At 39.3% G+C, this 27,122-nt stretch overlaps 2 protein-coding genes across 7 annotated transcripts in view; one reads left to right on the forward strand and one right to left on the reverse strand.

Moving 5' to 3' along the window:
* arhgap17a (Rho GTPase activating protein 17a) overlaps positions 1 to 12,866 on the reverse strand; it is a 31,868-nt gene extending 19,002 nt beyond the window's left edge. For 3 of the 5 annotated variants that reach the window (XM_067575713.1, XM_067575712.1, XM_067575709.1), the window contains exons 1-2: positions 12,315 to 12,864; positions 3,974 to 4,013 (exon numbers count right to left, since the gene is read on the reverse strand). In XM_067575713.1, the coding sequence (XP_067431814.1) occupies positions 3,974 to 4,013; positions 12,315 to 12,367 (93 nt within the window). In that variant the 5' untranslated portion in view covers positions 12,368 to 12,864. Of the gene's footprint in view, positions 1 to 3,973; positions 4,014 to 12,314 lie in introns of all 5 variants that reach the window. The other 2 variants (XM_067575710.1, XM_067575711.1) reach the window with 2 other exon arrangements.
* A 3,625-nt stretch (positions 12,867 to 16,491) lies between these two features.
* Positions 16,492 to 24,475, forward strand: lcmt1 (leucine carboxyl methyltransferase 1). 2 transcript variants are annotated; one of them, XM_067576206.1, is made up of 11 exons: positions 16,493 to 16,911; positions 17,369 to 17,460; positions 17,691 to 17,812; positions 17,956 to 18,032; positions 18,761 to 18,822; positions 18,941 to 19,043; positions 20,016 to 20,136; positions 21,168 to 21,269; positions 21,494 to 21,585; positions 22,225 to 22,322; positions 23,747 to 24,475. In XM_067576206.1, the coding sequence occupies exons 1-11, from the start codon at positions 16,826 to 16,828 to the stop codon at positions 23,767 to 23,769; spliced, it is 978 nt and encodes a 325-aa protein (XP_067432307.1). In that variant the 5' UTR covers positions 16,493 to 16,825; the 3' UTR covers positions 23,770 to 24,475. The 2 variants fall into 2 exon arrangements, 1 of the variants encoding a protein (XP_067432307.1); XR_010924851.1 differs by lacking the exon at positions 23,747 to 24,475 and having other exon boundaries at positions 16,492 to 16,911; positions 21,453 to 21,585.
* The last annotated feature ends 2,647 nt before the right edge of the window (positions 24,476 to 27,122 follow it).

Here is a 27,122-nt window from a genome sequence, read left to right on the forward strand (position 1 = left end):
ACAGTGTGTCAGTGGCTAATGAGATCCAGTTCCATGAAGAGATTTGATTTGCCCCTTAAGGGAGATGGAGGTCAGAGTTCAAGCATGATTGATAAGGCTCATCCCTGCGGAACAACGCTGGAATGTTATCTTTGAAACACATGACTCATCGGAAGTGTCTCCATAGCAACGGCCGCTGAGCTGTGACTGGGCTGTGACCAAGAGCGAGGAGTTCTTTAGTGTTAAAAGGGCCTTTTTGATTACACAGGCTTTTCCTGTCTGCTCGCCTGGCTACACAGATCCACTCTGTGCTTTTAGCCTGACAAGACATAATACTGTCATTGATGGGCTGGTCAATGATGGGAGTCACAGCTACTCTGGCTTAAGGACAGAGCCCGATTGAAGCTGTGCAGAATGACTATTCACTGTCCTTGTCATGCCAGGTGTTTGACTGAGACAGTCAGTGTCAACATTAGGCCTCGGCTAACTGTCACTAAACCATGAATTGCAACTCATCATTGCAAGGTACGGTTCAAGTCTGATGCAAAGTAATGGTTTAGGTTAGCCGGCTTGTGAGAAAGTCAATAAAAGCACCAGTTCTGAACAGAACAGGTGTGTCTTCTGTTTTCTTAGAAATAAAAACACACATAACTGAACAGAGAAAGTAGAGAGTCTGTAAGTGGCTCAAAGGGACAAACATGTACTCAAGAGTTGGGATAAACAATGTTCCAAATATAAATGGGAACACTGAGGTCTAGAGGGCAAAACGAGCAGAATGGAGGGAGACAAATGCAGAGGGAGGATCAACCAAATACCAGACAATTGTGTTCCAAAAACAGAATGGAGTCGGAACTCAGGAATTCCACAGCAGATATCCGCCCCCATACACCAACCACCCCCCCCCCCCCTTTCCCTCCCTCTGTTCTCGCGCTCTTACGTCATTCCCGACCCATGGTGGCCCCCGGCATTCCCAAAACAGCTGGGTCAAATACAAACTAACCAAACACACACTCACACATACACACACATGCTGCCTCCCTGTGCTATAGGCTTGGGAACGCTGCTCAGGCTCAGTTAGTACCTGGCACAAAACAAGCAGGGGATTCCCCCCCTTTGCTCTGGGAGGGACCAAGTTCCTGTGTGTGTATTAGAAGTGTTTGGCTTACATGGCGATGGGAGTCTTTTTCCTTTCATTGTAACAGAACAAAGTTTAGACGCAGAACACCGTACGCTCAAAAAAAAATAAGAGCTGCAGAGCAATAGGAAAACCTGGGCCAAAAGGAGCTCAAAGGCACTAGGGTGTGTTGTTCTCCTGCTGTGGGATGAGGTCAACACTTGGTCAATCCCATGATGCGTCATAGACCAGGGAATCCCAATACTGAGCAGGACAGACGGGGAGAAACAGACAGAGATGGTGTTTGTCTGTGTGACTGTGTTTGTTTTTTGGCATAGGAAGGGTGTCAACATGTCTGGACAAGTCCTGAATGAATAAAAATAACATAACTTGACGCATTAAGGCTGGAATTATAAAGTGAGACATTGATGATGAACAAAATATCCTTTGTGTGCATATATTGGAATATACTGCAGAAGTGCTAAAAACAGCTGGTTGCTACCTTATAAAACGCCCAAAATTCTTACTCCCACAAATGGCACAAGTACAAGTTAGTGTGCAAGCAGGCACCCTGGTATTTCTGGAGTATTTCTGTGGTACCCCCATGTGGACGAGCTGCTATGTAGAGGAGCGGCAAGACATGGACAGCTGACACAAGAATGCTGGGTGGCTCTTTGCCACCCTGAAGGAGCATATAGGAAAAAGGGAGCTAAGAAAAAAGTCAAATACAGACCAAGGACTCACACCTGAGATGAAATCTATCTTGTGATAGCTCAGAGTCAGACAGAGTGGTTGTTTAAATGTGAAATTTAAACAAAACGACACTGTTAAAATCACAACATCTAAGTCTATTTTATTTCAGGGGGCTTGGATGGAGGGGTTGTTCAAAACCCTTTCTGGAAAAATTAGAAAATCACTAACTGTAGTAGAAGAAGAAGATATTAAAAATGAAACTAAAAGACCTCATAAATTGAAATCAAATACTGTACAAATATTAGAGGACTGCTTTTCTGTTAAAGGAATGAAGAGAGAATTTTGGCATGAATGGGTCAAGTGATTTCTATCTCCCTGTCTCTTCCTCCCTTTTTCCTTTATCAGACAGTAATGTTCCTAAGAAGTGAGAGACGGAGCCCACAGAGCCACAGCGGCTGATTTCCAGACAGGCAGAACAATCATGTCTTTGAGGAGCAGAGAAAGTCAATTTGTCAGACATAATATAACATCCTCACTTCAGTGGCAAGCGCCCCAAGCGGTTAGTCACCACTGTTCCCTTGTCTACTTGCATCATTACAGCAACTCATGCTGGCTCTAAATCTAACACTTATGTACTAGCTGTCGCTCAAATACTTTTGGCGCTACACACAATGTTCACACCACCTGAGAGAGAAGAAGGTGTTCTGTCCGTGCTGTTTGTTTATGCGCCGGCAACAAAAGAGGGTGTGGAGGAGGATAATAAGAATGGAGGGTGTCAGACATTGTTGGCTGTTGTTAAGGAGTCATGCAAAGCCAGCCGAGTTTGTTCTATCATCTACGACAGCTCCCATTCACACACAAAGACAATCTTGGTCGCTGGAATGTCTTTGCTGAGCAGCCAGGATTTTGTCTCAACCCCACCTGCTGTCTGCCTCAGACGGCCTCAGGGGCCGAGGATAGTTTTCCCCTAAGGAGATGTCTTTCTTCTTTGCTATATACAGTAGATACATCTACAGCTACACTGACCTCTGTGCAGCTAGTCGAGCCTTTACTGTGCCTATAAAAGTACTTCATCGCTGCATGTGTAAGCATGAATCTGCAGGTTTTGCTCTGCTCTTCAAGTAGACAGGAAAAACTAATAAGTGATATCAGCTGCTGTTTGGTTGGCATGAAAACTTGCATACTTTTAGACTTTGTCAGCACACAGTTCCAGCTGCCCTTTAAGCAGATTAAAAAGCCTTCATGAACCAAATATAGGTTGAATCATCGTTGCGTGAATCTAGAAAATGGATGTTTGGATGGATTTATATGGAAAAAAGTGACGGAAGATTACTGGAGAAAGAAATGCAATAATGTGTTCATTGCAGCTATAAACTACACCAGGCCATGTCAGTGATTAATACACCCTGAAGGAAGGGATTAATAAGTGAAATTAGCTGGTATAGCCTTGCAATTGTCTAGCGCCCTTTACGGACAAGGAATATGCACATTTGCTGGCTTTATCTAACTGTTAACATAATGGCTTTTTGTCATCCACACATGGGTGTCTTCAAGTTTATGTTCAGACATGACAGGAAATTTATAGAAAGAGCCATATGCTTGTGTGATATTTGGCACCCGGTGCACAACAGGAAGCAGCAGTGAGTTTACAAATGTAAGAGTGTTTTCTTTTCACTTAAAGGCTGCACCACGGATGTATTTTAAAACTTATTTTGCAGTTGAAGCCTTAATCGACAACTTATTATAGTATGGCGTTTAAAAGCTTATCATTTTAACATCATTTTTATTTTTTTCCATTATATTTTGTTGAATCACAGTGATACCTGTGCTGATATCGGTATCAACAATAACAATAACAATATCCTGCGACATCATTTCTATAAACCCACGTGAGTTGGTTCATCTGTCTTGATTCTGCACATGCACAAGGAGACAAACAGATAACCAATAACTCTGCTAGTACATTCTGACAAAACTGTGCGTGCTGGAGTCAGTTTACGGTGCTTTTTTTAGTCTTTCCGGTTGCTTAATATGGACTAACTTTATACATAAATACTTTGCAGGATTTTGTCTAAAGGACTAATTTCATTCAGAAGAGACATCTGTTAGCCGCTGCTTAACAGATGCAGCCGTTCCAGGGTTGAGTTAAGAGCTGGTCAGCACAGCAGAGTCAGATTAATGATTTACCTGTAGGAGGTCATCGCTGAGAACTTCTGTTTTCTCCGCTCTGTGGGTGAGAAAAGACAACAGAGAGATTGGAGATTAGTACTGACAGACAAGGATGGCAGATAAGTAGTTGTGCTTCATTGCGCTGTGAGGTCATTGTGAAAATATCTGCCACACAAAATGACAATGCGGACAATGCTCCTGAAGGGCTGGTTTCAGTATCAGGTGTTGACTCGTGTGTCCGTGGGAATAGTGTAAGAGAAGTTGGGTTTGTTGCTATGGCTCTACCATCCAAGCAACAGGCTGGTATCCATGTCTCGCTTCAGTCTACATTGCTACAGCAGCATCAAGACTTCATATACTATTCTTTTTTTGTTGTTTTCAAAAGTCACAAACTGTGAAAAACTTGAATTATATGTAATAATAAAACACTACAAATGCAGAGAAGAGAACAGAAACACAAAGAGGGCGTGTCACTGCTCTTAACGCTCAACAAGTTTTGATTTCCTTAAGCCGGAGTTAGCCAGGCTCACTGTGTCTTGCACAGAATAGCTGTACAGCCGTGCTCTGCCTGAGCCTATTAATAGTAAACTAATAGTTGGGCTTGGGGAGGTCAGACAGATTAGATTCACTTAAAAGGAGAAGGCTGAGAAACACAGACTCAGCTCATACTGCTTATCAACACCTTCGCACAGGCTGGTGGCTTCTGTGGCTACTGGGAGGGGACAACGCAGTCAGAGGGGTCAGGAACTGGAGTTAAGTTGATCGGATCCGACATGAATTACATAATACAACCCTGAAATACAGCTAATGAACAGACACAGACGATAAAGCCTCTAATCCCTCTTTCTCTCACGTGCCTCACTCTCCTCCCCCCTTTGCTCTTCCTATGTCTATTGTCAAACCTTTTGTCTCGACTGTTACCCAAAGTAAAGATGGTACAGGTAATGTTGGTTGTCTCAAACCAATGTGCAAACTTTTTCCAAGTGCAGGTTCGGCCTCCTAAATGAACCGACCTGTGTAGACAGCCGCTTGCCTGCATTTTGGGTAACTGGAGCTCCAAACTAGGCCTGGGCCCTCCTCCAAAAACTTGCTCTCTATGAACTATAGTAACCTCGTCACAGCGGTGGACAGCTGCTTTCAATTACAACATAGAGGCAGGGAGAAACAGAGAGAGAGAGACTGACAGAGAAGAGATGATAGTTTGGGGGTTAGAAAGGAAAGAAATACAAATACAGAAATTGGGCGGGTGGATGAGGGGGGGGGTTACAGACTCCTAAGTGCCAAACCAGAATAATCTAAAGGCTAGAGATGAATGGAAAGATTTTCTCTGGAGGAGAGCCGTAGCCAAGCTGGTGAGGTCACACACGCAGAGTGAAGACCTACAGTATAACCCGCAGAAACCTACAGACGAGGCTTCCAGCTCACTGCGGAAAAATGGGAGCCACACACACATTACAGCATAAAGCACGCACACACGGAGCGTGATTATGAAGCCGCAGTATGGAACCCGTGTTCTGGTGTCTACACGCTGAAGAGCTTTTCATGTGGTCCTGTCGAGGGCTTGAACTTACAAACCAGTGTATTCATCAAACAGTCTTCCACGAACGCTGCCTGTGCAAACTGATCCCGATGTTTATGCGCACAAATAACTTGACACGAAATAACCCTGATTATTAAGGTAATAGTTAATGTGTGTACACGGTTAACGGTAACTTTCCCCATAAGCTGAGATTACACAAGCTGTTTGCTAGTTGACTTCATGTCTAAAAGGATTGTCATAGACTAAGAGATGAGTGCAATATCAGGGGAATACTGTTAAAATAGAGCTAACTTCAATTTCCGTCAGTTCCTGTGTGCAACATAAATTCTTAGGAGTTTTGCTGTGGCTGCAAAAAAAACACTTAAATGTTTTTTCCCACCACCGCTACCCATGCTCCTCTTTCCTCAAACACACCACTTTGCATCTGGTCCAATTACTGACCACTGTGGCTCAAGAGCTGGATCAAATCAAAACACTAAAGGCAACCAGACTAAACTGTATACACGCCAAGAGTAACACAAAAGCTTTACTGGTAATCCAACTCTGTTAATCGTGAGATGCTTGCTGACGTTGATGTGAAAGAGAACTCGGTCAGGCTATTTAAATAACTCCCTAACCTGGTTGTAATTGAATGATGGGAGCGCATGTGAAGACACTTACAATAGCAGCTCTTATAAATGCTAGTGTGAACCAGCGCCTAAAAGTACCGTGTCACAGAGGCAAGAAAGAGGCTGTGTGCAGCCTGGGCAAGGGACAAAACAACAACAAACAAAACAACAATTGTTTTTGCCGGCATCAGCTGACCCACAGCGAATAGAGCTGACCCCATCGTGCCTCACTGAAGCAGCAGCCTTTGGAGAAAGTGTGTCACTGTGCGCCGCATGTGACTTCTTAACAACAAGAGATCCTCGCAGGGCAGCCGTGGCCGCTAGTTCAGGATGGTAACCATGGTGACCTACTATCAAAGTGGAAGCGGAGTAAGTGAATACTGCAGCCATAAGCACAATAGAGCGGCTGTTACCGGCCGCTCGACACAATCAGCGGGATGAGGAGTAGGGAGGGTCTGCCTCTTATGGTTGCAACAGTTGGCAGCTTAAGGCATAAGGTAATAGATACTGGACCCAGATGAAAGGAGGAAGGGGGAATAATTCAGTGACTCAGCCTATACGACCTCCCTAACAAGGCTGATTATGTGAGCTGTTAACATTAGACCTGGGCTGGAGTGAATATAACATGAAGGTGAAACTGAAGGACTTTTATACAATGTGTATTGTTGTGGTGCAAAAATAAATCAAGGCTAAGCTAACCATACATTAGTTGTTAGACTCTTGTATATGACTGTTTTAATAGTGCTTTAATGACTGTGTAATCAAACAATATTTAAATGTTTGTCACTTCCTTTTTACATCCCATATTACTCTGAACACGAGACTAGGGCTGCAACTACTGATTATTTTCATTACTGATTAATTTGAAGGTTATTTTTTGATAGGTTGATCAATTGTTCTGTCTATAAAATGTCAGAAAATAATGAAAAGGTTCAAAGGTGACATCTTCAAATGTGGCAATGACCGAAATTATTGTTCAATTATCAAAATAGTTGCTGATTAATTTCCTGTCAATCGACTAATCGTCGCAGCTCTACATGTGAATCTATCCTGTTTCCAGTTCAGTCTATCCTGTTGCTAAACCAAAATCTGCGTGCTGCTAACTGAGATCTGAATCCAGAGGATATAATGTGATATGTATGGTACGTTTATGAAAAGTATGTGTATGATAATCTGTGTGTAAATCTCTTGAACGGAGCTACCTAAGGTTGACACCTGTGTTTAGTTTCCTAAAACTCATCAACTGTCTATCATTTGGGATACTTTAGTTTTAAACTAAATGATGAAACAAGTCAAGCCTCTATACTGTGTTGTAGATACACCAGACCAGTAGCGTCCCATAACTGAGGCAAATGACTGTGATCATCATGATTAAAACAAAAACCAACTTTTGACAACAAAGAACAGTGTAGTCTGATAGGTCTTGCTGATCACTAGCCGTACCACAAAGGCATCACAGCTGACACAGCTCATTGTCCTCCAGGCAGTGGCATGGTGAGACACGGGAGGGAACGCCCAGTCACCTATCCTTGTTAATTCAACAGTGACATTTTGTCGGTCCCTTTGGGGAAAGTCTCTTTTCAATATGACTCCCTTAAGGACTTCAAAATACAATAAATCTGCATTAGATTGCGTAACACAGTGCTTGTAAGAAGATTGATGTTGTTAGATATGGCATCAAAAGGGATTATATAATACGACTGTTTATAATACCAGTGAATGATTAAAAGGGAGGGAGGAGGAAAGCCCTGATGGGAACAGTATATATTCTGTTAATCCTCTCATTTGCAGTGAAGGGGGTGGACACTGAGCTGTTTGTGATTTTGTTGACCCCCACATTGAGAACCGCTGAGCTGCAGAACAGGACACCTAGAGTTAAGAGTTTCCAGCTTTAGTTATTTGTGATAAGCTCATTACTGCACTGATTGATTGCTTGATTAATTGATTGGTGTAACTCTGTTGTGGCAAAACATTTACCTCACCAGCCCAGATAAACTCAAAGTGATGCAGCAATTATAGCAAAGTGCTGGGTTGAAAGCTGACCTTAATTGGACCGCACCATGTGAGCTAGCAATAATGAAACTCCTTCCTCATCCACTAAGAAACACTTATCTTAGGCTGATTTCCTGACAATCAGAGGTGATTATCTCAGAACAAACAAAAAAGTCTAACTTCTTAATCATCACCACCTGATCTCATCTTAGCTCTGTGGAGCATGATTGTTATTTTATCATTATGCAAATAGTGGTTATAGCCTACGATACCGTGTTCATATGTGATTTTCTTTAAAAGGTGTTACTATCTTGCCACACCGACCTGCAGCAAACATTGATGTATTAGGCCAGGGAGTTTAAAAATAGCAAACTGGAATAAATTTCCACAAAGAGAGACAAAAAAAAAAAAAAAAAAATCCTTGCCATGAATCACATGCTGTTTTTCCCTCCTCTTCAGTTTCACTCTCTACATTAATCTTCCCAGCGCCCTCTCCCCTTCTCTAGAAAGCACTAGCATGTCTCTGGGAGGCAGTTTCCTGTTTGTAGAAGAAGGAGAGATTTCCTCAGAGCGGCTGCTTGCTGGACACAGTGTTCTGCCTTTGCAACAATCACAGGAACCCAGGGGGCAGTGGAGAGGGCCTCGGCACGCCGAACTTTTGCAGACACGCAGATACTCAAGCAGGCACGAACTTTAATGGACAAAGCAGAGTGTGCTTGTTTGCCCTTAATCTAAGAGCAGACACATCACTCATTTCAGAAGTCAGAAGTCTATGGGCGCACGAGGGATTAACCCCTACCTTGTGCGTACGAAAGAGGAAGCAACAAATGCAGACGCACACACATGCACATACAAAAGTCTGTTTTCTGCATCACGCTTGCTCCAGTTCTAATTTACTGCTGGTTCAGTGCTCTGAGGAAGTTATGAGTATTCCAGCTGCGTGAATAGTCTTGAGTTTGGGGTGTACAAACATTATCAAGCAGATTCTAACCGGAGACTTTGCTGACAGTGTTGCCATCAAATGAAGACAGCAGGGATGCCAAGATGGTAATTCCTGTCTGGAGCTTTTCTGCCAACTAACCCATTTCTGTCAGTCCATTAATGACTTCCACTGCTTTGTCTGCTTTTGATTATTTTCATTTTTAGTTTGTAAATCTCTCTTTAAGATGTCTTAGTCTATAAGTATTTACTTCATTAGTTTTAGTATTTAGTTTATAAAATGTCAAAAATTATGACAAATGCTCATCACAAATTCCCAAAGCCAAGAGTAATGTCTTACAGATCCCCTCTAGATATCTTTTAGGACATATAAAACATCCTCTGCTTGGAATGATAAATTGTGTCTGGCATGTTTTTTTCAACAAAAAAATAACATCTACTGCTTCCCACTCATTGAAAAATCCAGAATCTATTAATATGCAAATGTTGTTCATTTGAAAAGTTCAACAGCTGGAGCCAAGATGTCTCATACTTCACTGGAAATTCATATTAAGTGTTTGTTCACTGGGGGCTTCAAGCTTCTACATAACACTTGCGCAAGTTGTATACCGGCCCTCGATCGCCTCCAGACTGGTTGTGATGTCACAATACATGCTTACAGGTACACCCCTAAAACTCAAGACTTTCAATGAGCACAGAGAAACTTTCCACTTTCAGGAGATGAATGTTTAAAACAGCCTTCTAGTGTCAAACTCCGCACATACATCATTCTGCACGGTGAAGCTCAAACATCCGACTGAAGGAACAAGAAGAAAAACATGTTTTTGAGTGGAGGGGGACTTTAAAAGTGATGTAACGTCCGTGATCGATCAGTTTTTGCTCCTTGCACCTTGTCCTCCATTATGTATTCCATTTAGGATGATGTATTGTTTGTTGGAAAGCATAATCATAATTGAAAAGACATGACTGCAGAATCATAGCTGAAATTTTCTTTTTTTGGCAATTTAAAAAATAAAAATCTTGACCTTTTTTTTTTTTTACCCATAGAGGCTGTAATGTTTTTATTAACATGGAAAACTTGGTTTTAGTTTCGGTTTGCACATATGCTACGGCATAAAAAACCAGAAATAAAACAGATGTGACAGGAGAGGTCAAGGGCTTATACAACAGGCCTCCATGATTTGAAAATGTGGAAGCTAAAATTTATTTGGCGATGCTGCCTCTGCCTATTTGACGATGACACATTATTGTTTTCAGCCTGTCAGTGGCTTTATCTGGTAGCATCCAGTACTGGCTGCACCCGCTGTCCGCCTGGGGTGCCAAACACTGTTGTTGAATCCCACATACACACACACCAACAACCACAAAACACACACACACACACACATTACGAGAGCCAACCTCCCATGATGAAAACATCCTCTGACGTGGCTCACCCTCCTGTCCACACAAGCTGGCTGAAGCCTTCGCTACTTTAGATATCCAGTCACAGAGGGACAGTGTGTGTCATCACACAGCAGCATAAAGGCTCTAGTTAACAGGCCTAAAACACAGCACAACACATTAGCATTGTTCTCTGTAGGTTCTTGTTTTAAAATAGATCCATTCACCTTACAGATTAGACACTGCAGCAGTTTTCAAGTTCAGAGAACGGTCTAAGTGGAGGCAGGCAGATACTTCCACCACTTAAACACATTAATCTACTTTATATGCTTTAAAAGTTTGATGTCTGGTTGAAGCTGGAAGTCTAGTGTTTCACATTATGGAGAAGCTCTCTCTGCCACTTTATCAGCACAGACTGAAAGTGAATCTAGTGCAGAGTATATAACAGCTCATCCAGCCTATTAGTCCTGAGTTCTCATATTTTTCCCCTTAATATGACGTCTGGACTGGGCAGCAAAGGACTGACGTCTAGCTGGTAATGCACCAATATCAGAGTTGCAACTAACAATTATTCTCATGATTGAGTCATCCGCTGAGTATTTTCTTAACCGATTAGTCATTTGGTCTATGAAATGTCAGAAAACTGTGAAAAAATGATGATCACTGTTTCCCAAAGACCAAGGTGACATCTTGAATGTCTTGTTTTGTCCCTCCCAACAGCCCATAACCCCAAGATATTCAGTTCACTATCATGAAAGACTAAAGACCAGAAAATATTTGCATATAAATTATCAAAATAGTTGGCAAATAATTTTCTGTCAATCAACCGATCGATTGACTAATCATTGCAGCTCTAGATGAGCCTGTGAAATGTTCAAAATCCACACATTTTCTGTTAACTGTCATAATTGGCAAAGAAAAGCAGTAAATCCTCATATTTAAGAAGCTGGAACCAGCAAATGACTGAAAAGAAAAAAGTTGCTAATTAATTTTCTTTCTGTATACTAATTGTTTCACCTCTAACTGCTATATACACATACCAAATTATGGTGATAAATCACCTTTGAATACCTCATCAGTGTCAGTTCAATAATATTTTTAACTGTCAGTATTTCTGTTTGTTTCTTTGTTTCCTCGTTGTATCTTATGCCACATAGCACAGTGTCAAATTTGAACGCTTTGCACTTGCATTGCATCATGTAGCCTGTAAAAAGACTCATGAAAAGCACAAGTTGTTATCTGTTGATAGAGGTGTGAAAATCACCGGTGCACCCCTAACCCTTAGCCACATATCTTCCTGTATGTTTTCCAAACTTCATCAAACATTTCTGCTACCCAGCATCTTGACTTTGACAAAAGACAGACGTCCTGATGAAAGGAAAGTGACTGCCCAAAATCAGTGGCAAAATGCGCCATCATTCTGCTCCTGCCTGGTGTTTCTTATTTCCCATCCGGATAGTCCTCACACTGATGGCTGATTCATTCTTCAGAGGAGGACATCTGGTTGGGAGATGTGTGGACGCTTGCACACATGAAGGAAAGCATTTAACACTCCCCCATCCAGGTTTTTATTAAAACTCTCATGTCCTAAAGCCTGGCTGGAGACCATTAAAAGCAAATGATTCATTCATGAAAGACTGTCCTCCTTGTCAACACAGACTGCACTGATTAGATTTTTTGTAGTCGTTCATGTGATTCTCCCTCTTTTTTTTTTTTTTTTTTTTTTTTTTACAGCGTTTTATACATATAACCGCTGGGAATTAAGTTATGGATGAGTATTGTGAATAACTTGCTAAAAGTATAACAGCCCTTTAAATAAAGTCAGAAAGACAGAGAGAGGGTTGCTAGTTTGCTGATGAGCCTCATACCAATAAGCAACGCAGACTTGAATACTTGCCTGCCAACTGTTTGATTGGCGAGCTGTTTCATCCGATTGAACTGCTTCTTCATTTTCGGTCCTTTGCCTGTCGAGTCTTCCGAAGTTACGCTTCAAAGCCGGGCTTTGGTTTGTCATGAAGTTCACAGGGCCTCTCCCCGTTTCAATTTTCCAGGCTGTCGCTATGACAGGGAAAAACAAGCGAGAGCCATTGAGCCCAAAGCCAATTAAAAATAGTTTGGAGCCTCGCTAGCCCCTAAGCTAGCCTTTCCCAAGTGGAAATCTCAGAGAAAAGTTCCCCTTGAGGGCGACGGCATGATCCGCGAACCGTCTTTTTTGTGTGTTTCCGTACATTAAAGTCCCGAGGTTAAGCCGTGACTAACTTTCACTGGCTCCAGCGGCTTTTCATGGCTCTTCTCGGGTTGCTGTCTTGACCGTTAGCCGGGCGAGCTAACGTTACCGAGCTGGATAATCCGTCGGCCGCTTTTTCCCAGAGCAGAGCAGGGAGCCGAATGAACAGCGGCGGCGGCGGCTCACCTCTGCCTCTGCCAGCAGGAGAGGGAGAGGGGGGAGTGAGGGGGGAGTGAGGGAGAGAGAGAGTGGGGGGAGAGCAGCCGGAAGCAACATTACTGCTCTGCAGCATCTGCCAGCCAACACTACCTCCCCCTGGACGCTCACAGGAGAAACCCACTGACATATGGAGCAATGTACTCATAGAAATAATCCTTGACTACATCACAAAAAGAGCCATAATTAAACATATTACATTCAAACTAAAAAAAACCCTGCATTCATAATTTTGCTCAGAGTCTCTTTAAAGGAGAGTTTCACAGTTTTTCAAGTCATTGACACATGTTTTTCTTGCTGTAATCATTCCTCCTGTTCATGCAGGCCATTAAGAGATCCCTTCATAATGCACTTGCCCCCCATTACACTAAGTGGTGGTGGTGGTGGGGGGGGGTCCACAGTCATCCATCTGTGCAAAAATGTATTTAAAAGTTTATTTGAAGCTAATATGAGGCCTCGGGTGCCCAAATGAGTCAAATCAAGTCAATATCTTTCAAAGTTACTGTCTTTTTAGTGCCAAATTCACTCTTTTTGTTACTATCCCTCCACTGCAGTTAAACACTGTCAAGAAACAAAAGGGGATTTTTATTACTAAAAAGACTGAAACTGTGGAGGATATCCAATTGATATGACTAACTCAGATGTCTGAAGTCTCATATTATTTCAAGATAAACTTTTACATACATTTTTGCTCAAAATAAGGACCACGGACTTACATTGTAAATGCATTTTGAGGGGATCTTCTAATGTTCAGTATGAAGAGGAGGAATGATTACTGTGTTCATTTTAGCACCTGACTGTGACTTTAAGTGGCACAGTTACTGCAAATTGGTCTAACAAAGCAGCTCTCTTTTTTTCTTTGAAGGTTTTACATATAAACCTACAATGAGCAAGCATACCTCAAAATTGTACTTAGGAATATGGGTGCACAATATATCCGACAGTTTATTGGTGTCAAGCAAGGTATCAGGTAATAATTGCTTAGAACATGATTTCTGTAAACAGCTGACAGGTTGTGGAGACCCCAAGTGTGTGTGTGTGTGTGTGTATTTTGATCATAATATCTTACTCTTGTTCAAATGTGACAATTGCTTAACGAGTTTGAATGGATAAAGATAATACCTACATTTATGATGATTGAGGGGGGCATATTTCCTCCTTTATATGCTATAAAACATGTGCATATTGCAGAAAAGTAATTTGTGTTTACAACCCTGAAGGATTGCAGGCACATGAATCTAGAAAAAAAGACATGGTGTTATTGCTATGAAATTTAAAATGTCAATATTGAATGAAATGGCTATAAAATAATCAAATATAATTAAATGAAAATATGATCATTTAAAGAGCCCACATAACAGTTTACAACGTAAGAGAGAGAGTTTGTTTTAATATTACAATATGTTTGTGGTATATTAAAATATGACAAATCTGATCATTAAATGAATTGCAGATAGACAGAACAAACTATAACCTATACAGTCATTATCTCCAAGCACCTGAGACTTGTTAATCCTTCTATATAAATTCATAATACAATATTCCACTTGTGTCTGGGAAGTGTTTTGTCAATTAGAACTATGAACATGTATTTGAACAGAAATAACAGGCACTGTTACAGCAGTGAAGTTATGTTACATACTGCAATCACAGTGACGATTCCATCAAATGACACATGAAAAGGATCCACCAACATTCACTACTAGTTTAGTTCATTCGGGGGCTGCAATCTATCCCACCATGCATTTGGAGAAAGGCAAGAAAACACCACATGCACCCTAGACAGGCTATTACTAAGATGACATATAAACAGAATATCATAATGAGCACTAACATGTTTCAGGACACTTTTCTGTCTCCACACCGATTGACATCCCTCCAAAAACTGACATTCCCTTTACAATGTATTCTCCCTTTGTCATTTGTGCATGTTGTTTTGCTGTTGTAAAAAACATCTTCTAATTATTCGAGGAAATGTGTGGAAGAAATACACTTTTTGGACACTTTGTTGTATTTGAGACCAAAAATCTGTTTGGTTACTTTGTGGGCTTACTTTCAATCTTTGTAATCCTTTGAAATGTATGTACAATCCATGCATAATGAATGAAATTGCTAGAAGTGATGTTGTTATTCTCTTCCTTGAAATGTGATGAATACAAAGACAAAATACAAGGGAAAAACATACATTTTATGGGAAACAAGTATTAGCACAACACCAGGTCTGGGAATTGAGCCCACATCCTTTTAAAGCTTTGCAATTCAAGTAACTGAAACCACTAAAAACTGAAAATGACTCAGATGTTCTATCAGGAGCCAGATGCATTAAGCTTCTGTAAGACTACAGATCGAAACTATAGACCCAGTTCAGTTAGTTGACAGCTTCATCTAAAGCAGATAAATGACTTTTGCCCAGTGTTATGATATTGTTAGAGGCCCTTTTGCAGAGAGAAGCCCATACTGTAGATCACAGAAATATGAAGCTGAAGAAATATGAAGTTCTTTGCACATGTTCTCCCCAGTGTGAACTTTAATGTGCGAGTTAAAATCACTGAATTCTTTGCTGCAATCCCTGCAGCTGTGCATATTGTCGCTGTGAACAGCCATGATGTGCCTGATGCAGATCGTTCTATGGGGGAAATTAAGCGAAACACGTATTGCATTTGTCAGGCTTCTCTTCTGGATGATTGGTTTGTGGGTGTGTAGAGCTGAGTGCTGATAAAATTCTCTGCCGCAGGCTTTGCAGCTGTATGGTTTCTCCCTTGTGTGAATCCCCAAATGTTTTTTTTTTTTAAATAAAGCTGATGAAGTTTATTCTGCAAGTAGGACAAGTCTTTCTCTTTTTCATGTGAATTTCTAAATGCTGCATCGATTTCTCTGAGGAATTCAGATACGCTCCACAAATGCCGCAAAGGAATTCTTGATTATCTGAGTGATATGAGGCGTCCTTAATGAGGCTGGCTTTGTAGTGGTAGGGTTTGTCACACAATTTGCAAGGAAATGTGTCAGAGTGGCTTTGGATTCCATGTTTCACATGGGACTTGATGATTATGTTGTCACTGTTCTGCATCTTTTTAATGTACCCCCCTCTCTAAATGCCTTTTTAACTCCCCAAAATCTGATTGTGATCCAACACTCTCATGATCCTTGTTGTTTTCACTCTCTTCTGCAGTATAAGCAAATGAGAGCAGCTTACAATGAGCAAATGCTTCTGATGCCTCTACCTCAAGGGCTTCTTTCATTGGTTCAGTGGAAACAGCATCATTAGCTCCATTTTCCATATACTGAATTTAGTTTAGATACCTAGTACCAGGAATGTCAATGGGTAAATAATCAACAAAAAAATGGAAATTTTCAAACATAAACGTCATTTAGAAAAGTATATTTATATTTGTCAGGTTGGGTTTAGTGTCTATTTCAGGTTAAAGGTCAACCAATGCAAAGCTAGTGCTATATATGTCTAACCCAAAGATATATACCTTCTATAGATATATATAACTTCTGACATAAACAGAATATATAAAAACAGTGCTGATCTGTTTGGCTCTTTGTATGTAATGTGATTTTTAAGGCAAAAATTAGAGCTCTGCAGCTGATTCACGGAGTGATACTTTTAATCTGAAAAGCTTAAATTGAGCCGGAAGTATTTATCTCTCACGTCCGGTTGGACCTAGATAGCTTAGAACAACTTGTTATTTATTAGCTAAATATCGTTCCCTCATTTGATACTGCATACTTTAATTCATCTCGTAGTTTGCTCGCTTAACACAAGTACTTGAGCAACCCGACTATGCTCGCAGTTTTATTGCTCCTCTTCCCAGTTTTGGTTAATAAACCCACCTGTCAAATTGAGCTAACGAGTTAGCCTGTTGTAGCTAGCCAGTGTGTATAGCAGGTGGGCGAGATTATGCAACGCTAACAGTTTTAATGTCAACTACATAACGCCAGGACCAGGATTAGGATCATCTATGGCAGCTCGGCAGCCTTTCACAGACACGGATACTGCCGATGAAGCAGTGAGGGCGACGTGTGACGATGCAACCACATGTAAAAGGTAATATTAGCTTAACGTTACAGTCACAACTGACTACTCTGAATAAAATGTGTGTTTTTTTCCACAAAAAAAGTTCAATTATCTTGTTAAAATCCTTAAAATGACATCTACTTAGTCTCAGTGCTTATTAAGTGGTAAGTTAAAACAACAGTTACTAGTTTACACATGTATCGGACACAGAGCAACATGGACATCCCATAGTAGTCCTCTCTCTGGTCTGACTTTCTGGTTGTCTTTCTTCATTACATGTTTATTTTTTGCTCTCCACAATTTGTTTTTCATTATGTGAGACCATCAAGAAAACACACTGAGCTGAAAGCTGCACAGAACGGAGAGATTCTAAGTGGGATCAGCAGTACTAGCGACCTTTGATTCAATGTTAATATCAAACATATTATTTACTAGAGCTTTAATTACGTATGTCACTTCCTCATCCAATTTATAATTTGTTTTCTAGGTTTGCTACCAGTAAAAGTTACTGGAAGGACCCTTACATCCAATACTTTGTGAGATCAGTAGGGGAAAGGAAGGCACCTGAAATCAACAGAGGTGAGTGAGACGCTCTTCTTTAACATATTCTGACACTTAATTCAACAATCTTAAGCTCGATCAGAAAACTCATGTGGTTAGTCATATTTATAAGCTGCACTACAAGTCACTTACATGTGCTGTTGCCTCGATATATGTAATCCTGTACAAGCCACATTACATAAATTATCTGAGGAATAATTATTTACATGTGACTTCACCCATGTGTATCCACTTGTCATATCTGACAGGTTACTATGCACGTGTCCAAGGGGTGAACCATCTCCTTGATGCATTCATTAGAAAAACAGAATGTGACTGTCAAGTAATCAACCTGGGTGCCGGACTGGACACCACATTCTGGAGACTAAAGGTTTGCAACATTGCGGCTCACTGCCAGCACCCTGGTCGAAATGTGATTCTCCATCACTCTACTATGGCATATGGTCTTCTTTGATTTAACTAGGCTGCATCAAATACACTTAAATATTTATCGTGCTTGTGTGTATGTTATAGGATGAAAACCTCATGCCACGGAAGTTCTTTGAAGTTGACTTTCCAACTGTTGTGGCCAGGAAAATACACAATATAAAGTAAGACAACCAGGCTATTTCACTTGTATTTTATTTTTATCCCCCCACATCATGTGGCATACATGCACAAGAGCAACTACAAGTACCCCCCACAGATTAGAGGATCTGATAGATTTTGCAGTATCTTTCTAATTTAACCTTTTAATAATCTTCATTCATGACCATGTTAGTGTAAGAGGTTATGATTAATAAGTGGATCATGTTTTCAACCTTTTCTGGCTGTGATGTTGTAATGTAGGGTAGACATCTGCAGAGGGAGACAAAGCACTTTGTTAAAGGAAACAACATCTCAACATTTACAAATGTCTTATAAAAGAACTGAAAGAACACTGGCAGTGTATTTATTTATACTTTATGAATATGTTATCCATACATGTTTCCTGGATAACAGCTTTTGTGTATTATATGCAAATTATGACTAGCGGTATTCTGATAGTTAAGCTATATATATAAGTATCTTGCATATGACAGTTAGTACAATATAATTCCAAATACTACTACATAAACTAAGCTAACAAATACAGTAAAATGTAACGATACTGTAATTAGTTTGTGATTAATTTTCTGTTGTGCGACTAATCCATTAATCGACCAATTATTGCAGCTCTAGTTCTGAACTTCCTATGAGCTCTTGATATTAGCTTTAACATGAATTAGATAATATGAATAGTTGTATTTGTGTGCTTGAATGAATAGTTGCATTTGTGTGATGATTTTTCTTTGACTAGGACAAAACCACCCCTGTCCAAACCCCTCATTGAAACCCACTCAACAGACTCCTTACTTCTAGGTAATGAACAAAAGTTCTACACCTGTGATCATTTAACAACAAATATTCTTTATTTCATGTCATAGAATCTGTCTAAATATGTGCATGTTTGTGTGTGTGTGTGTTTTTGTTTGCTCAGATGCCCACAGCCTTGACTCAGACCGGTACTGTATCATCGGTGCAGACCTCAGAGATGTCTCTACAATGAATGAAAAACTGAAGAAGTTCCAGCTTAACCCAGAGTATGTGAAAATGCATTGTATCTTATTTTCCTTATTGTTATCGATACAACCTTATTGTATTTTATCTTCCTTATCTGTCACGCCAAATGAATAATTTAGATTTGGAAGAAAGTGTAAGTTAACCTGAGATCAATATATTTTTTCTGAAATAAGTCCCCACTACTGCTGCATGTCAGTTGTCATTTTTTTTGCCCAGCACGTCTCTAGAAATCCAGGAATTCAAGCCTATCTCTGTGTTTTCTCGCAGTGAGTAACTGTAGATAACAGTCACTCTAGAGTGTGTTGGTGTGGCTGTAATGCAGATGATTAACAGGAGTGGCTTGAGAAATATCTGTGGTCGTTTTGATAACTTCCTCTATGACGTGAAATCAAACTGAACACAACCATAGTTGGGGAGTGTTTGGTACACAAGAAATTTGGGTGGAGTATCACTGTACAGGTATCAGTTAACCGTTTTATATTAGAATGACTTCCTTTTTTCTACGATAGGATGTTTTCTATGGCGAGGATAACTCTCATTGGCAGACTGCTCGACCTCAGCTTGTAACTCCTATTTTAAAAGCGCTATCAGGATGTGAATGTTTTTTTTTCTTAAAGTCTTGGTTGTGTAAGAGCAAGGGTCACTACGTCCATCAAAGTCACAGTGTGCAGTAATAGTATTAAGATCATAACGTTTCATAGAGTATGAAGGATACTCTTCTTTTCTCATCAGTTTGAAGGCAGGTTGGTTTTGGTGTCACTCCAGATCCAGTTCTATCCAATCATTTCTAAAGATTGTGAAACAGGGAATCATTTTCACATGAGCTTCTGTGCTTAACTAAATGTAATCTGTCAAAATCTGACACATGCATCCCTTGATTGTCTGTCATTATGTGTACTTTAAGAAAACCTGTTTATATTGAGAAATAGGATTCTTCTCTGAGTGCTTTCTAGTGATGTTGTCGTGTTCGTGTGTGCTGCTCTCACTTCCAGATTACCTACGTTGCTCCTGTCAGAGTGCGTGCTGGTCTATATGACGCCCACTCAGTCCTCCAATCTCGTTCACTGGGCAGCGGAGACCTTTCACACCGCCATGTTCATCAACTACGAACAGGTAACCGAAACCAATGACTGAAGTCTGGTGCAGAAGAAAAACACAGTTGTTGGCTTTTATTATGCGTGTCAGAGTGTTTATGAAGCATCTTGATTTTCTGTTTGTTTAAAAGTACATTAACTTTTGAATGAGCTTTTATGTCAGTCAGTGCTACCTGTGTTAGTTTAGCTGTGGTAGATTAAAGATGTAAGACTGACAAATTAGGTGTAAGAAGTTGATCTTTCAGTTACAATTTTTGGTATTTGGAAATATTAAGTATGCTTCATCCTAGTTGTCATTTGACAAAAGCAGCTTTAACACGCTTAATTAGAGCCCGACCGATATATCAGTCAGCCGGTATTGTTGGCCGATATTGGCCTATCACAGCTATATCGGTATCAGTGTATATGTTGTCCAACAGGCGCCAATTTTTTTTTTTTTAAGTTATATAGGAAGCATTTTATGTATATGTGATCATGTTTCTTAATTCAAGATATATATATGTACTTAGGTATGTTTTTTTGTTCTGTGTTTTTTTTTATTTATAGTTATTTATAATTATTAAATTCCAGTGAAGTTTACTGTTTTAGTGCATTTATGTCATTTTATACAACACAGTTTATTGTTAAACTGTAAAATATCATGCCTCCATTACATATCGTTGTTACAAGTGTTTGATAACCACATTTGTACCACATGTTAGATTATAGGCCAATATATTGATATCAGAATTTTTTTTACTCCCTAATATTGGTATCGGCAACTGCCCCAAAAAGCCAGTATCGGTCGGGCTCGACACTTAAATTAATATTAAATTATATATTTAATCAACTTAATCAAATGAATATTTAGATCATGTATCAAATTATCCATCATATCACTCACTAAATCACCATTGACTTGAAGAACTTGAGTGGTAATTTAGAGACATTCAACAGAAACAGAAAGGCATTCTAACAGGCGGATGTAGTATATGTGAATTTGAGCCGAGATGCAGTAATGTAGCTTTTGTTTAAAAGAACAACATAAGGCAACATGGTCTGTGTACCCAGGTGAACATGAGCGACCGCTTTGGCCAAGTGATGATCGAGAACCTGCAGCGCCGTCAGTGCGCCCTGGCAGGAGTAGAGACCTGCCAATCTCTGGAATCTCAGGTAACCTCCAGCACTCGACTTAATATTTTTCAACCAACAAAACAATTCTTTGACTGCATTTAGGAATAAGAATATCTTTGCTAGATCTGTCAAGTCCAGTTGAAGGTCTCTTGCTCAATGAATGCTCCACACACTCTTGAACTTCTGCTGCTTGCTGTTTTTTTTGTTTTTGTTTTTTTTTAGAATATCCAGACAGTAAATTGTTTAGTGTTTGGTGCTTGCAGAGGGATCGGTTTCTGAAGACTGGCTGGGAGAATGCTGATGCGCTGGACATGATGACCGTCTACGGTATGCTGCCTCAGGATGATGTGGCAAGGTAATACACCTCTAACACCACTCAGCCTGTAGTAAGCTTATGTGTGTAATTTGAACAGATTAAAAAAAAAAAAAAGTTTATTTCATCTTCCTTCATCATCAGTGAAACAAAGTTCACATTGTAGGAAGCTAAGTTGGCAGCCAGAGTATTGGCACATTAGTCCTAAACATTTTAAATCATGTAATATGGCAATTAGAAAAACTATCAAAAAACTCAGTATGGCAAACACAAGACAGACTGCAAAGCAAAGAGGAGCAGTGGTTACTGGACTGTAATAAACACTGACTGAAAGACATCAAATTATATATATTTAGCTAAAAACACTGAAAAAACAAACATTATGTGCTTAAAGTCCCCCTCCACTCAAAAATGTGTTTTAATTCTTAGTACTTCATTTTGATGTTTGACCTTCACTTGAAACCTCCAGCGCACATATAGTAAGAGGCCACACATTTTTTAGTGGAGGCGGGCTTTAGTGGAGGTAATTGAACTTCTTTGTGGAAAAGACACATGACACAAATGAAAACATTTCATTTTTAAACAGTCTGGTATGTGTTGCAAGTCTGTTGGACTTTTTTGATACAGAAGAAAATATTCTAACATAAGTACTTTGTTGATTATTTTTTTTATTCCTCGCAGAATTGAGCGACTGGAGTTCCTTGATGAGAAGGAGCTGTTGCAACAACTTCTTCAACACTACAGCATCTGCTGGGCTACCAAGGACAAACTCAATCTGGGTAATGAACAATTATGTTTTAGCTACATTTCAGGTGTAAAGTTTTATTCCTTAAAATTTCTGTTGCAATTGATTTGGCCAAACCCATAGTTATTGATGGTAAATACAGTTTAATACTACAACAAACATTTGTTCAGAAATACAGTACTGTACAATATAGTAGCCAAACAAACTCACGTTGCTTTAATAGTCAGTAATAATTGCAACTTCGACCTGATTTCATGGGGCGCACAGCACAAGTAGTTTTCCACCCAAAAGCAGGGCACAGTAAATTTTGTTACCTTGCTCAGGAACTGGAGGTGTGCAGCTTGATGCCTCTTCATCAAACAGCTCATTGTGGTTGCTGCTTTTCATTTCATTACTCCCTTGAAAAAAAATTAAAATGATCTGCTGATGAGAAAATGCCAAAAATGATTATCGTCTTGTTTTATACATTCATTTTTGAATATTTGTTAACCTTGCTAACTTCAGCACCCTGTGTTTCATTAGTTGAACATTTATAATGTGAAGCAGCAGCAGCAGTTAATGTTAGGTTTACATTAGAGGTAATTTAACACAGCTCTGATACACAGCATAAAGAACAGTTAACAGTGAGGCTAATATCTATTTAATATTATTATTTATTATTGATGAGATACATTTTTAAAACTGTAACGCTGGATTACATGCATGCATTATTTCCTGTAAATTCCTTGTGTGTGTTAGAAGGCAATTTTAAATAAGGCAGGGAATGGCTGACCTGCCACTTAAAATGAAAACTGCTATATATTGTATTTATTTATCGGGACAGTGTACAGTTTTTAACATAAATGATGCACTGTACCAGAGTTAGCTGAAAGCTAATTTACATCTGTAGTCCCCCACAATCAAAACATACAACAAACAGTACAAAGCAGAAAACACACAGAACACATTATACAAAATACAAAGCTATACACAATAGCACATCACATACCCCCACAATGTCAACTAGAAATTAATAATGTAAACTTGTCAAATTAAAAGCAAGACTACCTGCGCTAATGAGAAGACCATAGATGATTTTTAGATTCAGTGGTTACAGAGCTGAGTGATTTTTAGTAGATTTTTTAATTAGTATAATAGTGACGTAATCACAGAATTTAAATACATTGAATGATTATTACTGACAAAATGATGACCATAAATAGTAACAAAAAACATGGTTTGATTTCATAAAAATTGTAAGAATTATAAGTTTAATGGACGTGTAAACTGCGGTAGGATGTCACATCTGTGACCGTTCCGTCCCTGAATCATCTCTGGCCACTATGGCGCCATGCTGTCCGTTAGTTTATTTACTTTGTTACTCATATGTGTTAAATTTTTCATATTTCCACCTACCCACCCTGTTTGAAGTGTCTGGTGCAGTCATTTACAATAACAGGTCATGTTCTGTTTCCTCAGGTCTATCACAGTTGGCATTTTGAGTGTGAAAATTGCGCCATTGTTGGACGAGCTTGACATGTATGTTCGCCAAAATCAACAACAGAACAACGTGTGTAAAAGGACATGTAGGAAAGAGGAAGTCCATATTCTCCATCAAGCCCTCATTGGGGAGCTTTGGGGAGCTTCTCCGGTGTGAAAATCTTGGCATCAGCAGAAAGTATTTTCAGGAGCATCCTTTGTAACCCTTGTATGGTCACAGTGCAGGTTGAAGATAAGAGATGATTAGGTTAAGAACTGTGATGAGGTTTGTCCTTACACTGACACTGAATTACAAACCTCAAAATGGATCAAGTTTGTTTTTATTAATTTGCTTACAGACAAACTTCTCTGCAATTATTATTTCAAAACCTACTCATCTGTGTTGGATGATTAAAGAATGTATGAAGTTGGAAGAATTTCAGATGTCATATAATTGTCCTTGTCTGGTTTTTATGTGCCATTTTAATTTTATTTATTAATCAACTGTAACTCCCAGAAACATTTTCTTACAAAGCATTCATGCATGCGGAAAAATTTGTGTTGAACTCCAACATACATTACATGCAACTACTGGTTGCCTGCAGAAATGTTTATTCTTGCCCCTAGTTTTCAAACAGCAAAGAGGACATGGCAAATAAATTTGTAACAAATTATATTTGATGAATGTTACTCAACTGCTGTTGAATAAAAAGTTTCTTTTGTGTAAAACTTTGCTGCCTTGTTCGTACTTTTTTATTGACTTCATATCAAAATATCAGTTGGGTTATCTGCAGTTACAAGCTGAGGAAAGATATCAGCATAATAAGCTGTTTGAATCTTCGTGTATTTAGTTATACACTATGTAGTAGATGTGTATTGTGCAGTAAGGCCCTGCATTTGTAGAGAAATCAAGTTTAATTACAATGAACATTTTATATAGACTTTTATATAGCTTACCTATATTCTTATATTCAGCTATTCTGAAAATTTAAAGTGGCTTTAATCAATAGTTTTATATCAACAATGTTATCCTTGTAATGAACCTACACTGAATTATCACAGACTGCAGTTTTCTTCAGCTCTGCCAAGTTCATAGCATTTTAAGCGAATTGTTTTGCCATAGCAGGCAGCTGTTTTTAGCAAAATAGCCTTAAAAAACTATTTATAAGCTTTCTGTCCTGCACCAAACGACTGACAGACAAAATTAGTAACTAGCTGGTGGACATAGTGGAGCATTTAGCAACTAGAGAGACAGATACTGGGGAGACTGGAGACCAAAAACTAGCTAAAAGGAGAGTGAATATTTACATTCAGCCCAGTGTCATAGCAGCTCATGAAAGAGTCATGAAATTTAATCTATAGATTTGTGTGCATGGACACGAATTTTTCAATTTTTTTTGTGACACTCAGAATTACTTTTCAAAGGTAAATCATAGATTGGATCAGCCGGAGAGATGAACTCTCGCAAGTGTGGTTAGGGTTAGGTTTGGGTTAAAATGCAGCACTCTTAATGAGTGCTACGAAGTGCAGGGCCGCAAAAATACTTAAAATATACCATAATAAAATCCATGAAATTCATTTGGTACACTTACTCTGGAGGAACAGAGGAGAGATTGTTTATAAGACTGCTGGCTTCCTATAATTCATCTTTAATTCAACTTATTAAATTAAAAACAAGCAATGTTAAAATAGCAGTTTAAAAAATACATATATATATATATAGAGAGAGAGAGAGAGAGAGAGAGAGAGAGAGAGAGAGAGAGAGAAGAGATTTCATTGAAATAGGAATATATAAGAGCTGTAAGTCAAAATAAGTGCTAAAATCATTTAAAATACACAACGAAGAGAACACACTGTGAGTTAGTATTAAAAAATAAATATAAGTGCTAGGAATAAATATTTAGTTATTTCAAACCACACTTAAAACTGTAGTGGATTAGTAAATTCATACCATGGGGAGGGGGATTATTTACATGGGAGATAAACTGCTCTAAAAATATTTCCTCTAAGATAATTATCATCTATTTATTTGAAAGAGGTACTTACCGCATGTGAGTATCCTTATTAATAGAGTAAATGATTTAAAGAGTGGTTGTGTATATATAATATGTGTACGTCAACCCTTTAAAGTGCCAAGTTTATGCAGGTTATCACTGTGTAGTTTGTGCTATAAAAAAAAAAAGTGCATGCAATAGAGGGATAAAGTGCAATTCATAAAATGTAAATACAATAAAATACAATAAAATCAAACAACTATTAACGCAAATAAGAGAACACACATTCAGTTAATCATATAATATGAGATATTTTTTATGGTTAGGGTTAGTTTAGGTTACAAATCTCGTGAGAGTTTCGCAAATCATCCCTCTGGCTGCTCCAATCTAGCACCAACCATGGATGTATAAAGAGAAGAGCACCAGGCTTTGAAGCAAATTTGATATAGCAGCCAAACCATGTAATTACAACCTCACGTGATGCATACTGGCCCAAAAAAACTTTTTCCCATAGACTTACATTGTGAAAGAGACGTCTGTAAATCAGTGGATACATTTTTTTTGAGAGCCACACCCCACGCGAAATGACTTGTCTCACTATCAGACTGATCTGTTTGGTCTGATCACATTTGCTCTATGGGCCACACAGATGTGGAAGCAATGCAGAAGAAGTTGAACTTTTTTGGCTTCATGTGCCACTGAGCAACTTTCATAGGAATGAACGGGGCCATATCTCTGACGCTGTATCCAGTTCTCTTTATACATCCATGGCACCGACCCTTTCAAAGAGCCTGTGTGATGTGGCGCAGTTCAGATGACATCTATATAAGGTGACAAATTTCCATATTTGGAGAAAGCGGGTTGAGTGGATGGATAGATCCTAACCCGCAAAAAGTGAACCCTTTTGGACTCATCCGCTGGAGACCGCTGCTCGCCTCCTGTCTTCAACCACAACTTGGACTTTCCAAATGTTATCGGACTGAATGGATCAAATTCTGGAAGTGAAACGACTCATTTCATGGGAGTTGTGTGATGCTCAAAACCATTTTTACAGCCACAACAGTAACAATGGAGTAGGCTACAGCAAAGCATATGACGTAAACATGTGTCAATAGTGTTTTTGTAATTACTCTCACTGCCAGAAGGGTGAGACAAAAGTCCTGCACTGCAGCTTTAACCCAAACCATGATCTTTCCCTAACCCTAAGTAGTTTTTGTGCCTGAACCTACAAATGTGGTGCAGGCACGAAAGATATTTCCAATCAAAATACATGAGTTTGAAAGTTGTGCCGAGTGTCACAAAAAAAATGGAAAATTTGTGTCCATGTACATGAATCTGTAGATTAAATTTCATGACTATTTCATAAACTGCTGTAATACTGG

The sequence above is a fragment of the Thunnus thynnus genome, chromosome 20, assembly GCF_963924715.1.
Source record: "Thunnus thynnus chromosome 20, fThuThy2.1, whole genome shotgun sequence".
Taxonomy (NCBI): Eukaryota; Metazoa; Chordata; class Actinopteri; order Scombriformes; family Scombridae; genus Thunnus; species Thunnus thynnus.

Bases quoted from the DNA above. Each gene is read 5' to 3' on its own strand.
- lcmt1 (XM_067576206.1), top strand. From the start codon at position 16,826: ATGGCAGCTCGGCAGCCTTTCACAGACACGGATACTGCCGATGAAGCA. The intron at 16,912-17,368 runs GTAATATTAGCT...TTTGTTTTCTAG, and splicing joins GATGCAACCACATGTAAAAG to GTTTGCTACCAGTAAAAGTT. The intron at 19,044-20,015 runs GTATGTGAAAAT...TCTCACTTCCAG, and splicing joins AAGTTCCAGCTTAACCCAGA to ATTACCTACGTTGCTCCTGT.